General features: G+C 39.5%; 1 protein-coding gene across 2 annotated transcripts in view; it reads left to right on the plus strand.

Annotated features, from left to right (window-relative positions):
• Window positions 1–14,341: 14,341 nt before the first annotated feature.
• Window positions 14,342–15,304, plus strand: part of LOC306851557 (RNA-binding protein Nova-1-like) — a 49,573-nt gene continuing 48,610 nt past the window's right edge. The window contains exon 1 of one of the 2 annotated variants that reach the window (XM_079387878.1): window positions 14,342–14,988. In XM_079387878.1, coding sequence (XP_079244004.1) covers window positions 14,832–14,988 — 157 coding nt within the window. In that variant the 5' untranslated portion in view covers window positions 14,342–14,831. The remainder of the gene's footprint in view (window positions 14,989–15,304) is intronic. The other variant, XM_079387877.1, reaches the window with a different exon arrangement.

Raw genomic sequence — 15,304 nt, forward strand, 5'->3', positions numbered from 1 at the left:
ATTACATTTTGAAATGCTAATAACTTTTGAACCGTAAGCCACAAAATGAAATTCTTTTTTTTCCTCTGAATCCTTGGCTCAAGCCGAGTCGAATCAAATTCAAAAATCGTAAGGTTTAGTTTTTTCGCTATCTTCAATTGTTCGTACAACCTACTTTGTCGAACTCGTCCTAAACGGTTCGTCCGATTCTCACCAAAATCGAATCATATTGTGAAGTTGTTGTTTAATATTCATTGTATTCTTTTTCTGGATGTTTTTGCCAAGGACTTTTATTTTGGTGTTGCGTCCTCCGAGAAGGAGGGTCAAGTATGTGAGGGGAAGTCAAGAGGGTAGAGGTTGGCGGGCACAGAGACCAGTTGCTCTCCTCCCCAGTTCTAGGGCTTCGCTCAATAAAAGTTATTAGCCGTCTATATTTTCAAGTCCATCGTCTTTATTCACATCAACCCACGGGCAGCTAAAACCCCACGCCTTACATATTTATTGGTGGCAGCGGTGGTTGTCTCCGGCGTCTTTGGAGAAGTTGCTGTTGGACTGGTATGATGACAAGAACTAAAATATATGATAATCGCTGCCCTTTCATCATATATGCTGGATCAGTTGTGCTAGTGGATTAATTTAGACTGAAACGCGTTTTGCTTTACTCACCGTTTCAATTGCATGGACTGTATTCCGACGGACTATTTATAACTTTAGAGAAGTTTTGTTGTTTTCACCATCGTGTGAGTTTTCATTTCACGTTCAGTTATTTGTTTCTTTCATTTTATTTCGGAAAAATAAGTAAAGTACAAGAAGACGTTTGCAACTGGACTATTAGAAGTTGGCCTATTGCCAGGATTGAACAGCGCTCACTTTTCGGACACGTGTGCGTGTTACTCCCTCCTGTGGCGGACTTCGGTGACTGCAAGTCTAACCTGCAGACCATCTTTACCAATAAAAGACTTTGCTCGATTGAACTGACACAACACTGCATTGACTTCAATCTATTCAAACATGGCAGAGGACAATGTAACAAACCCGCAAGTGCACTTCAGAGCTGTTTTACCTCCAGACTTCACTGGGGATGGCAACGAAAGCTTTTCTCAGTGGGCTCGTCGTTTTCAAGTATGCTGTGAGACCTCAGGTATGGACAAACCTCAGCTTGCCAAGGTACTTCCTTCAAGATTGGCAGGTGCTGCATTCAGTTACTGGGATAGTTTGTCGGATGACATAAAAGCTGATTACGATACCACTTGTAGCAAATTAGCTGCAGTTTTCGATCAAAAACAGCTATTAAGAACCTTTCAAACTTACTTGAATGCCAGACCGCGTCTGAGTAATGAGCCATTGGAAGTGTATGCTGCCGAACTGACCCGCCTTGTTCACCAAGCTTTTCCGGACTATGGAGAATCAGCCATCAGAGGTGAAATTTTGCGACGTTTTATAGCTGGACTTGAACCTGCATTGCAAGCTAAGCTGTATGAGTTTGGTGTTACTACACTTGACGATGCGATTAAAGTAGCTGGTCGGTGTGAGAGAGCACGTTCTGCAGCCACCGAGACTTTTCCTCTGCCGGCGCCTGCTGCACCTCAACCAGCCGTGGTTCACAGCCTCACGACTGAGTCCACCAATATGCTTGCAGCACAGCTCAGTGACCTCCATCTGAAAGTAGACAAACTTCAGTCTGTTGTTACTATGCTGACGCAGCCGAAGTCTCATTATACCAGTTTTGTTTCATCTCCAGAGCATCACTTTGCCTATCGTCGACGATCACCTTCACTAGACAGAGCTAAAGACAATCTATATTTGTCGTCTTCTCGCTATCAACATTTCACTGCATCTGATGAGCCCTACTCCAGAGGACGATCTCCTGTACGTTCCAGTAACAGCCATCGCAGGCCACAAGGGAGCCCCAGGCCAAGTCATCATCAGCAGCAAGGCTATGAAACACCCTTACTCTATGACAGTCGAGATATTCGCTTCAGCCCTCAGCGGGGATATGCTGCATACAATGACTCAGTGACTTCTCAACCCGGTTACAGGCGTCAATCAAACGATGACAGCAGTCCAGGCAGGAACCGAGATCGACGTAGGGGTGAGCAGTATTACAGACATCGCTCTCCAAGTCCACAACAACCACATTCACGCCATGTACACTTCACCGAGCAGCGGTCGGGAAACGAATGGTAGCTGGAGATGAGGGCCAATCTTCAGTTCAACTGTCAGCGGCCCATAGCGAAAACACGGTGACATCTTCGGACTCTGCAATCTGGACGCCATACATAAAAGGACTCGTTGAGGACCAAGAAGTCAGTGTTTTCCTTGACACTGGTGCTGGTTTGTCGCTCATTAGTGAGGCCTTACGTCAACGCATCCCTGCACTGAAACATCGCCCCTTACTGAAAAGTTTCCAGGTGGCACACACACTGACAGGACAACAATTAGACATTTTAGGTTCATTACCCGTCACATTACGTCTTGGGTCACACACATTCAGTGTGAATGTGTATGTTGTAAGAGACTCTAGACAGGATGCCCTTCTTGGATGGGACTTCTTCAAAACACATGGTGCCTCAATTGACACAGTCTCTGGTACTTTTATGTTCAATAATGAGAAAATTTCCCTTCTCAGTTCCTCACATGCATTGCCTTTTTGCTGTAATGTGTTCTTGCTCTCACAGGTCTCAGTCCCCCCCTTGACAGAGATTGTTGTTCCTGCTTCAGTAGCTTGTACCTCAGAAACAAGAAGTCAGCTTCATGGTTTTCAAGGTATTCTAGAACCGAATGTGACATTTGACAAAGACTTGGCTGTTGCTCGTAGCTTCTCTAATGTTGAGAATGGGCTCACTGTAGTTCATCTACTTAATCCTACACACCAGGACATTGAGCTGCCCAAACAGACCCATTTAGGTCAATTCTACACTGTACGTAATGTGCCTTCTGATTTCTATAGGCCTGTGGATAGTCTTGTGGCTCAGGTTAGCCTGCCAAGCCTTTCATGCCAAATACCTGATGTTCACATGGGTACTGACACTCTTACTCCCAGTGAGGTAGAAGTAGTTAACTCCCTCCTACAAGAGAACTGTGATGTCTTTAGCACTACCTCTGCCGATCTTGGTAGAACTGATTTGATTAAGCATAGCATACAGACGTTTTCTTCGTCCCCTGTGCGTCAGAGAGCATACCGTACATCTCCTGTCCTACGAAAGGAAATCGACAACCAAGTACAGAAACTTCTTGATGCTGACTTAATTGAGCCTAGTCATAGCCCATGGGCCTCCCCAGTGATACTTGTCCGTAAAAAGGATGGCTCTTACAGATTTTGTATCGATTATAGACGTTTGAACTCAATTACTATCAAAGATGCTCACCCACTTCCACGTGTGGATGACAGTTTAGACGCCCTTTCTGGAGCCACCTTGTTTAGCACTCTAGATTTGTCCAGTGGCTACTGGCAAATTCAAATGGATGATGCTAGCAAGGAGAAAACTGCCTTCACTACAGGTGATTCCCTCTATCATTTTAAGGTCATGCCAATGGGTCTTACTAATGCCCCCCCAACATTTCAGCGATTGATGGAGCTTGTTCTCCGTGGCCTCCATTGGTCCAAGACTTTAGTATATCTTGATGATATAATAGTCTTCAGTAAGACCTTTAAAGACCACATTCAGGATCTCTCTGAAGTGTTTGGTAGATTACGGCAAGCTGGCCTCAAACTCCATCCTCAAAAGTGTCAGTTTTTCAAGCAGTCTGTACTCTTTCTAGGACATGTTGTTTCGAAGGATGGCATTCAACCAGACCCCAAAGTGACTGAGAAAGTGTTGAACTGGCCTCGTCCAACTACGCCTACAGAGATTAGAGCTTTCATAGGCCTCTGTTCCTACTATCGGCGTTTTATCAAAGACTTTGCAGAAAAGGCAGCCCCTTTACACAGCCTTACAAAGAAAAATGCCAAATTCACATGGAGTGAACAATGTGAGGACACTTTTCAGTATTTTCGGCATGCTTTAGCTTCCCCTCCTATTCTCACCTACGCTGATTTCAGCAAGTCGTTTATTCTGTATACGGATGCATCTCACCATGCCATTGGCTCCGTTCTTGCACAACAACAACAGGGTGTTGAAAAGGTAGTAGCCTATGCCAGTCATGTGCTAAGTGCAACAGAACGCAACTGGTCCACCTTTGACAGAGAATGGTGGGCTATTGTTTGGTCCGTTAGACATTTCTCACACTACTTGCAAGGGTGCCCCTTTGTGATTGTTACTGATCATCGTCCCTTGTTAGCTTTAAAGAAAATGCCTATTGATCGTGATCCAACAGGGCGTAGGGCACGCTGGGCATTGGAGCTTGATGTGTACGATTGGGTCATAAAACACAGGAATGGCGCAAAGCACACAAATGCAGACTCACTATCTAGACGCCCGACTGAAAGTGATACCACTCCTCAGCCTACTTCTGATCCCTCCATATCAGGCCAGTCAGAACCTCCTTTAGTCACAGCCCCTCTTACCGCTCATGCCATCATAGACCTTTCTCAGACTTTGTCAGTCGATATTGCGAAGTGTCAAAAAGAGGATGTCACACTGAGGACAGTGAGTGAGTGGTTGAAAGATGGACGAAGACCTCCAGCTTGGGCTCTAAAGAAAGGTTCGGCAGAGCTCAAAGTGTATTGGCGACAGTTTGATAGACTGCATTTGCAGGATGGGAAAATCTACAGTTTTGCCTGTAACAAACCAAAAGAGTCACCTACTCTTCATGTAGTCATTCCCAGCAAAGCTGTCCCCCAGGTGTTACACTTTTTACATGGACATTCCACTGTAGGTCACCTTGGTCATAAAAAGACACTTGCAAGAGCTAGAGAGCATTTCTACTGGCCATACATGGCTAGAGACATAGAGAACTACTGCCAACAGTGTGTCCCATGTCAGTCAAGATCTATGCCAGTCCCACATCGTGTAGCTCCCCTGCAGACTATTCATGCCAGTCGTCCTTTTGAAAAGGTGGCAGCTGACATTACCGAGCTACCTGTGTCACCATCAGGCCATAAATATGTCCTCGTTCTCCAAGACTATTTCACCAAGTATGTGAATTTGTACCCTATGAAAGACCAAAGAGCTGTAACGGTTGCACAATGTATTTTTGAACAGTATATCACAGAGCATGGTGCTCCTGAATGCCTTCATACAGATCAAGGCCGTCAGTTTGAGGCAGATTTAATCAAGGAGTTGTGTTCCAAGTTGGGTGTCACCAAAACCAGGACTTCTCCTTATCATCCTGAGGGAGATGGTTTAATCGAAAGATTCAATCGCACCCTGAAAGATCAGTTGAGTAAATGTCTGTACCAGCAAACAGAGCCATGGGATACCATGTTAAGGGCAATCCAGTTGTCTTATAATACTAGTGTACACAGCAGCACTGGATACACCCCTTTCTTCCTCGTTCATGGACGTGAAGCCAGATTGCCACTTCATTTACTCTTCCCTTGTCCTACTGAACCTTCCAGTGCCTCTGCAGGCACCCCAGCAGAGTATGCTACGTCTGTCTACAAGAAATTGCAGTGTGCTTTCAAGTTCCGTCAGGAGAATCAGGAACATGCTCATGAACAGCAAAAAGCTCAATATGACAAAAAGGCCAAATATACCTCGTACAATGTGGGAGATTTGGTTTGGTTGAATGATCCTGCTCATTCCCGGTGTAAACTGGCCCCACGTTGGAAAGGACCCTACACTGTAACACAAAATGTACAGCCTACTGATGGTTATTCTGTACTTTATGCTATTCAGCCAAAAGGTTTTCCTGCAAAGACACCGCAAGTGGTACACCATAACCGTCTAAAACCTTACTTGTTTTCCACCTATCAACAAACAGTTTCGGATGCATCCTCTCCCGTTGCACAGCCAGTTGAAAGGGAAGTACCCACTAGTACTTCTAATTCCTCTACACTTGCTGTCCAGGAGAACTTGCCTTCTGTTGTCTTTACTGGTGAGGTCCCCAGTCAGAGTCCAGCTAGGTCTTTGCTTTTGGGACAGTCCCCCCTAAACTTGACTCAAAAAACTGGACCGTTTACTGTCACACAGCCTGATGACATGGACACTGTATCCTCAACAGTGGACCATCCTACTATGGCTCCGCATGGTGTGCTGGACCCTAGACCGTTAGGTCGCAGGCCTGTCAAATTGCCTGCAAGGTTTAAAGATTATGTTGTGAAATAAAAAAAAATAAAAAAAGAGAAAAAAAAAAACACTTATCAGTTCTTTGTTTTAGAAGCTTTGCTGCAGTACGCATAAACACCCCGTATTGTGTTTATTGAAAGTGTTGGTTATGTTGCACCAATAATCTGCACATTGTTTTGTCTGGTTTAAGGACATTGTTACTTTCTGTGTATTGAAAACGTGGACGTTTCTTTTCCCACAGGGTGACTAATGTGAAGTTGTTGTTTAATATTCATTGTATTCTTTTTCTGGATGTTTTTGCCAAGGACTTTTATTTTGGTGTTGCGTCCTCCGAGAAGGAGGGTCAAGTATGTGAGGGGAAGTCAAGAGGGTAGAGGTTGGCGGGCACAGAGACCAGTTGCTCTCCTCCCCAGTTCTAGGGCTTCGCTCAATAAAAGTTATTAGCCGTCTATATTTTCAAGTCCATCGTCTTTATTCACATCAACCCACGGGCAGCTAAAACCCCACGCCTTACAATATCATCTTCAGACCATGCTGACAAAAAATTATGGATTTTGTATTGATAGACAAAACCGTTTTCACATACCACAACATCGAAATTGAGACATGATGCCAAAATGACACTTGAGGCCGTATCTCTGCAATGCTTTGGCATATTGACACCGAACTGTGTGAGCCATTGTCACCTCACACAGAACACACCACATCGATTTGATAACGGTGCCACCTGTTGGTCAAAGGTGAAAAGTCATTCAATCATATTACTAGTAGTTTTAGATGATTTTTTCACTCATTTGGACTGCAATAATCTTAAAATGGCTTCAATTACTAATTTCTGCAGTTGTTCTGATATCCGTGCTATGCTTAGCTCCGCTGATGTGCTTGGCCCCGTCATTGTTGCTTGCAGCTATATTTAGTTTTGTTATTTTGTTTGTCCTTATGTATTTCATTGTGTTAGACCTCGTTGTTCTTTGACTTTTTCTTTGGGGAGTCATTTCTTTTCAGTTTTGTTGTTTATGGTCTCACTTTCTGGATACTTGTCTTGCCTTGTTTAATAAAATAAGCTTTAACAAAATCCTCAATCTTTCCTCTCTGAGACTCTAATTTGTAACATTATGGTCATTATGTTGTGTTATGCTGCCATGGTACTTTTTTGTTTGTGCCATGAGAAATGTTAGTAATTTTCAGTTGTTATGACTACAGTCCTAGTTTCTTTGGTGATGGTTTTTCCCAATAACATTTCAGACTTAGTTCTGAAATCAACATGTCCCTTTCATGCTGAAATTATATTACACACACACACAATTCAACTTGAAGGAGATTGTTAACCTTAATAAGGTGTCAACTATAGGTGCTAATCTATTTTTAGTTGATGGGTTTGCCCAAAAAAATTTCAGACTTTGTCCTGAAAGTGTAATTTCTTTTTAAATTTGGTCATTGTGTGGAAATTGTAGTGTGTGCCACTTAAGTCTGACGTATAATCCATTTTATTTCAGTAAAGCACAGGAAACAAGGTTGAAATCCATTCCGATGTAACATTAACAACATAATATCTACAATAGATTCTTATGTAAATCATTAAACCAAGCTCTTTTTTACAAACTAGGACTGGTTTAAGATGAACCACACACAGCAATAGTAGAATAGAACAGAAAATAATAAAACATCAAATTATTCATAAAGAAAAAAAAATGTCTTCTTCAGTTTTATTTCCAGAAAATTTCTTAATGCGTGTACATATGTTGTAATATAAAAAGTTGAACTAAAATGGAATAATGAGCCCCTGAACTAAGTAGGGATCAATGTCAAAAGTTGAAGTGAGTATCTTGTCTGGTCAGCAGCTGCTTTAAGTACTACAGTGCATCTCATCTCATCCTCATGGTATGGCCCAGATTTGCCAGTTCTTGCTGTGACATGTTTCCATAGGCGGAACTTAGTCTTCCCCTGGCCGAGGGTCAGAAATTAATGGGGGCTAGGGGTAAAAATGTCACCGAAATGGCCTTGCGCAATTAAACTAAATCTAATATGACTGACACGAATAAAGTGAAAATGAAAATAAAATAAAAAGTGTCGACTATGGCATTAAATTTAGATCTGCTCATGCTGCATCAGATTTATTTTTACACGATTTTCAACGTTCAGCATTATAACCAATCACACACGATTCTGTTGAGTTTCTGAATGCAATGGCCAATCAGAAGCTTTCAGATGAGTCATCGCTGAAACGCCGGAGTTTAGTGCGCCTGGTCACTGACTAAGTTCTGCTCTCTCGCGAATTCTCTCATCATAAACAAGTCGCAGATATATGTACGTCGTATACGTAAGTAGTTTACACAGCTTCATTAATTATAACGGAGGTTTTTGAGAGTCCCAAAACTCTTGTTAAACCTAAGTGAGTGATATAATGTTTTTTGATAATGTAAACGTTCTTTGCTTGCTTTCTAGACGTAATGTAGTCGCTGTTTGAATAACCATGAAATTGAAACCGTAATAATTAGTAACTTACAATGTTTTTATTAAATTGTGATCACATTAAATTACAAATATTTAATGACACCCATATCTGCACTGTAAAAAGTGATACGTTGACTTAACTTAAAAAAAATTGAGGAAACCCGTTAAGTAAATAATAATAATAAAAAAAAATAAGTTAAGTGAACAATTTTTTTAAATTATCATTTACTTAAACATTTTAAGGCAAGGGGTTTGCTCAGTTTTTTTAAAGTTAAGTCAACTTATCACTTTTTACAGTGTGGTAATTGCCTAAAAAGACGGGTTTATGATGTGCATAGCGAAATGATTGCACTAACATTACATTTTACATTTACATTTAGTCATTCTGCAGATGCTTTTATCCAAAGCGACTTACAATTGGGGAATACATAAAGCGATTCATCTTAAAGAGGCAAACAGACACAGGAAGTGCTCATAATACCAAGTGTATTACGAGCTTGTGTGTGCACAATAACATTAGGTTACTTGTAGCCTTTCCCTGGAGTTGGTTCACCCTTTGCCTATGGATGTTTCCCTACTGTTTCACCAAGACTTTTGCAAGTTCTTGAACACATCTGGGGAAGCACAAGTTACAGGTGGTACAGGTACCAATGCAAGGATGATCAGCTGTCCTTCCTGTATACCTGTAAAACTGTTAAAGGTGGGGTATGTAATTTTTCAGAATGCTTTAGAAAACTGAGTCAGGGCCGAGTACCAAAACAAACTTGTAGCCAATCAGCAGTAAGGGGCGTGCCTACTCATGATGAGGAGGAGGAAGCATTCAGTGAACAGCCGAGCCGAGCGACAGAAAGATAGAGATGGCGGATAAAAAACAAAAGAGGAAAACGTCTGCGGAACGATAAGTCAAGAAGTAGGACCCCTGTAAATATCGGATCAGCTTTCCTGTGTCTACACCGGACGCGGCGCGCCGCAACAGCTAAAGTCTGCCTACACTGGACGTGATAAAGCAACCATTGAAAATCTTTTTAAATTTGTGTCAGCACGTTATAAATAGAACTCGCCAGCAGTTTTCTGTCAGGGATTTGTCGAGCCGTGCAGCATCCAGTGTAGACAGCATCACTGATTACAATGACTTCTATAGTATCTTGTCGCACTGCTCGCGTCTGGTGTAGACACGGTGTAACATTGGTTTAGCTTTGTTTCACAGAACTAATCATTGCCTGGGTTGCGTAGGCTACGTATGTGTGGAGCTGAGCTATCAAAACAGGGGCGAGACCCTTTTGGGGTAGGGGCGGGTTTGTTTTGGTGATTTCAAATATCAACATTGGCTTCCAGAAATCACTTACCCCACCTTTAAGGCGTCTTATATTACAGACATTACAGTTATAACTGTGACCTTTATTGCCTAGCGCCTGTAAACCGTAAGTGTCTTAAGGACTGTTCCACAGGTGCATTCGAAATAACTTTTCATAGTTCATTAAACAAGTATAATAATTATTGTTTAAACCCTCTTGTCAGTCCTGTGTCTTGTTTCCCCCTCCTCTCGTGTCTATATTTGGCCTTCCTGTTCCTGTCCTCGTTCCCTGTCATCTGTAGTTAATTAGTCCCTAGCCCTGTTTAATTTCTCTGCACCTGTTTCTGTTCTTCCTCTGTGATTCCTTGTGTTCTTAAACCCTGTGTTTCCCTGCCCCTGTGTCCGGTATTATCGTCATCTCCATGTCTCCTGTGATCCCAGTGTTATCAATAAAGTTCTGAAGTTTGTGAAGTTCCTCACCTCTGCGTTTCCCTGCTCCAGAGTGGGATCTGACACCTCTCCAATAAATCTGATCTGTAGACTATTTGGATTTTGGATACTGTATCTTTAAAATAGCCTACAGTACCCTGAAAAAGGGACTTTTTTTGTTATTGCTGAATATGCATGCAATATTTCCACATTACTATCGAAATTAACTAGCTTTGTTATCATAAAAATGAAGGGAATGAAGAAATAAACACACACACACACACAAAACGATGTTGTGAGACTGCTGCCCTCTGGTGGCTGTAAGTCACGTGAAAGATTCAAATTAAATGTGACTAAGATTTTGCCACAAGAGGACAGTAACCTTGCATAACCTCCACTCCACAGCTGCATTGCCTTGAGTGAATACAACGTTTATTAATAGTTTTATTATTAATTTCAAGAACACTTTTTATAATGCGCATGCTGTTAATGATTACTGATATGTAACAATAACTATAGCCTATATTTTAACAGTGCAGTTGTGTTCTAGTTCAGAAGGAAGCATCAAAATATGAAGAGCTTGATAATATATAATAATAAAATAAAATAAATTGTTAGATGTGTATTTAAAGTTATGGCGTTTGTCATCTCTGCAGCCTTTTTTTTTTTTTTTTTAACTGGTAACACCAGACAAAGAAATAGCTTTTCTCAGTCTCTTTGACTGCTTCCATAATTCACCCACAAGATGGAGACTCTTGTTTATGTCTTTTGTTTCTTATTTTGGCCTTGCAGTTCTGATATTTTAATGCTAGGAACTGGGAAAAGATCCATCTCACATTCCAAAATACTGTGTATACATGATAACTGAAATGTGAATGATTTGATAAAGCCATGTTATAGAATGAAAATGAATTTAAATAGCATTTAATTTAATATCCAACAATGAAGAGACATGGTTTGAAATTCACCCAATCTGGCAAACAAATAATTCAATTTTTTATTATTCTAGCTAAAGGTAGATATTAAGAATGGTTAGGGAGTAACTCAGTATCCTCATTGGGTTTATTAGTAGTTGTTTATTTGTAAAAACAACTTGATAATGATTCCAAAAAAGGCTGTTTGTGCCAGATGAATTATCAAATACCCTTGTCTCCTTTTAAACCTGCATAGTGCCATGTTGTTGCTCATAAATAAATGTGTAATTCAATGCCAGATGTTGCCCAGTCCGGCCAGTTCTTAAGGTTTTTCTGTGTTAGTTGCAGAAACAATAGTGTGGGTGCTCTTTTGGAAAAGGGGGCAGATGGGGTCCCCTCTTCAAACAATGTGTGTAGAGTGGGGGAGGGTGTTATGCATTGAAAGTCATCCTTGACGAGATATCACCCTTTCACCAGTGTGACAGAGGGGAGAAAACTGCACGGTTTATGTGAAAGCTCATAAACCCATATTGCTTTATATGGAGAGCTTATATGGAGAGCTTTAGCCACCACCATCTGTCCGAAATTAACATTTGCGTTGCTGGCAAACAAAACCTGATTTTTGTTTTGCTACAAGCTTTCATGGTATGTAAATATGGACTAATGAAGTCTATTATTTTTGTCAGATTGCTACATGGAAAATAAATGCAAAAATGAAATATGAAAATATATATATATATATTAAAATATGTAATATATGTAAATTGTTTATTTAATGTTATATATTACATAATAAATTATGAAAATAACAATTTTGTTTGTTTGTTTCACAAGAATGGGTATAGAATAAACTAAATATTTGCATTTTATTAAGTTTATGTGGGTTAATTTGAGGTTACTCTGAGGTTATTTTTTATCCACAGCATCTACTTGCATCGGTTAAATGTTACACAGATAGACACCAGATAAAAAAAAAATATATGTATTGTATTCGAACATGCTAAATAATTCTAATCTGACTATTTCCCTAATCCCACACTATCAGGCCTGTATTTGATTGCGGATCCATGGAAGCGCACTCCATTTTTAAGCAATAGCATCATGTATCATAATTCTCACATTACTGAAGTTTTGTGGTCTAAATAAAATAATCACCCATTTTATTTCATGAGTAATGAGCTTTTCTAGAATGTGACTGGTAGAACAAACAACGCAAATGACTTTGATTGTTTCACATTGATTGCATTTCATGGATGGCCGGACTCAAAAGAAAACAAGTGTTTTATAGTCATTTATTTTGCTCAGTTTTCCCCCAGTAAATAAAAGCCAAATGTCTCAGTATGGGTTTGCCACATACCTCCACTCAAACTGAGCATAGGCCTATGTATTTCGGATGACACCGGCGCACTGCTGAGTGTGCATGCAGTAGACGGCACAGCATCACCTTGTTGCGAATCTGGAATAAGAGAAGTGCTCACCTCTGGCCCTGTATTGACACAGGAGGAGTGTGAGTGTGTGTGACAAGAGGATACAGAGAGTCTTACTTGGCACTGAGGACAGTACAGTAAAAAACGATTGCACTATAGAACAACATCTTTGCATCCATCCATTTAATATGCATTTATATTCAACTTAAAAGTATTTTTAAAAAGTGAGTTTTTATTTGTAATTTAAAATTCATCAACATTATCATCATCGTAAATTAAATAGTTAAATGTAATACTACTACTACTTATAATAAAAGTAAAATGACTAGGGCTGCAGAATGATTGATCGTGATTAATTGCATTCAAAATAAAAGTTTTTGTTTACATAGCCTACTACATGTGTGTGTACTGTCTAAATTTATGTAAATACACACGTGTATATATATATATATATATATATATATATATATATATATATATATACTTGTTTATAATTTGTATTATATATAAATATTTTATGTATAAATTTAATCATTTTTCCTTAATACAAACATGTATGTGTGTATATTTATATATACATAATAAATATACACAGTACACACACATGTAAACATAAACTTTTAGTTTGAATGCGATTAATCACGATTAATCATTTTGTAGCCCTAAAAATTACATGATTAATTACATGTAATTATTTGTATTTAATTAACTTATTATTGTATTATTATTATTATTATTAATAATAAATAACAATAATACAATTACAAAATACATAATAAAATTATATTAATGTTATTATTGTTTGATTAGTCATTTATTAATATTATTGCATTAATAATAATAATATAAAAAAATAGTTAAATGTAATACTACTACTACGACTACTACTACTACTAAAAAAAATATATAAATTAAATGTTGTTTAATTTTGTATAAAATTATAATTGTATTTCTATGATTGTAATGATTATTATAATTATTAATTAATAATAAAATAGTATAAAAATGTAAATAAATGAATAATTAAATAAATAAAGCACTACTACTACTACTACTACTACTAATAAATAAAATGACAAATTGCATAATAATAATAATAATGTTTTATTAATTTGCCATTTTTATTAATATTATTTAATTAATTAATTAATTAATTCAATAATTAAATGTAATACTCTATTTATATTATTATTAAGTAATAGTAAATTTGCATTAAAATTAAAGTAATAAATAAATGTACTACTACTTAATAATAAATAAATAATAATAATAAATAAATAATAAATAAATAAAATGACAAAAATTAATCCAAAAATAATAAATAAAAGTACAAATCTCATAATAATAAATACAATCATTGTAATAATATTATAATTATTATTGCCTAATAATAAAACTGTACAGTCGTATAATTCTTGTGGATTAGACAGAGACGAGCTGCGCATTTCGAATTGTATTTTTTACATCCCTGCGCCTATTTTCCAATGATGCTCTCGCATTTTCATCACCGCCACCTCCTCCTGTATTGTCATGTGACAAGTAGGATTTATACATCGCTTTACCGGAGAAAATCAAATCTCAACCAATCACAGCTCGAGGTGGGCGTGTCTGTTTCGCCACATTTGACAGCCGCGGTCTCGGCTCCACATGACGTCACCCGCTGCCCTGAGCTCCAGCAGAAACGCGTAAAGATGCTCTGAAAGCAAGACTGCAGCATCTCCGAGTCAGAGCCTACAAAACCATCGCATCTCCTCCAAGCGCTCGTCCAGCGCTTCAACGCCATCCAGCACTATCTGCAGGGTTTGCCCACCTGCATGCGGGATCCGCTGTTTTTTTTTCTTTCTCCCGTTGCTATTTATTATCCAGTTTTTAGCCGTGACTCTTTTGAGTTGTGCTGACCACTGAGGTCACACATTGTTTTCAGCAGGAGAGCGCCATCGCAAGCCACGAGTGAGGACGTTTCCCCACATCACTTGTTATTAATATCAGTGCAGCCTGAGCATAATCGAGCCACTGGATATCGATGCGTCTTTCGTTCTGTATCTAGGCTGCTACGGAGGATCGACGCACACCAAACATTCATATCATCGTGGTTTCACATTTAGAAATATCTGCGTATCGCGTCTAGGGAAAACGAGAGCGAGCCTAAAGCTTCTTTATAAAAATGATGGCCGGTGGGGCAGTGCAGCAAAACGGGATTTTCTCCAATCCGCATCATCACAATCAACAGCCGCACATGGAGTCTGATCCCCCCGATTCCCGCAAAAGACCCCTGGAGACCCCGACGGAGGCCAGCAGCACCAAACGCACAAACACAGGAGGTAAGACCCAAACGTTATCTCACTTGCCAATGAATTAGCGACTCTTCCCAAAGACAAGTGCTTTGATGTAAATCCACGGAAGTATAATCGTCCATGGCAGGTTCATTTTCGCTTTCCACCGAGCATCTCACCATCTAACGCGGTCATGCTTCACCAGACATGTGCATCTGGGATTATATTCATATTTACAGTTCGTGTCCATTTTAAGTGGCCCAGAATTGGTGGTTGCGTTTTACGCACCTACGATAGTCCTTTACCAAACACATCCTCTGTGTTCCTAAATGAACGGCTTATGCATGGAATAAAGCGGTTGTGT

This window comes from Barbus barbus (assembly GCF_936440315.1).
Source record: "Barbus barbus genome assembly, chromosome: 31".
In the NCBI taxonomy this organism is placed as follows: Eukaryota; Metazoa; Chordata; class Actinopteri; order Cypriniformes; family Cyprinidae; genus Barbus; species Barbus barbus.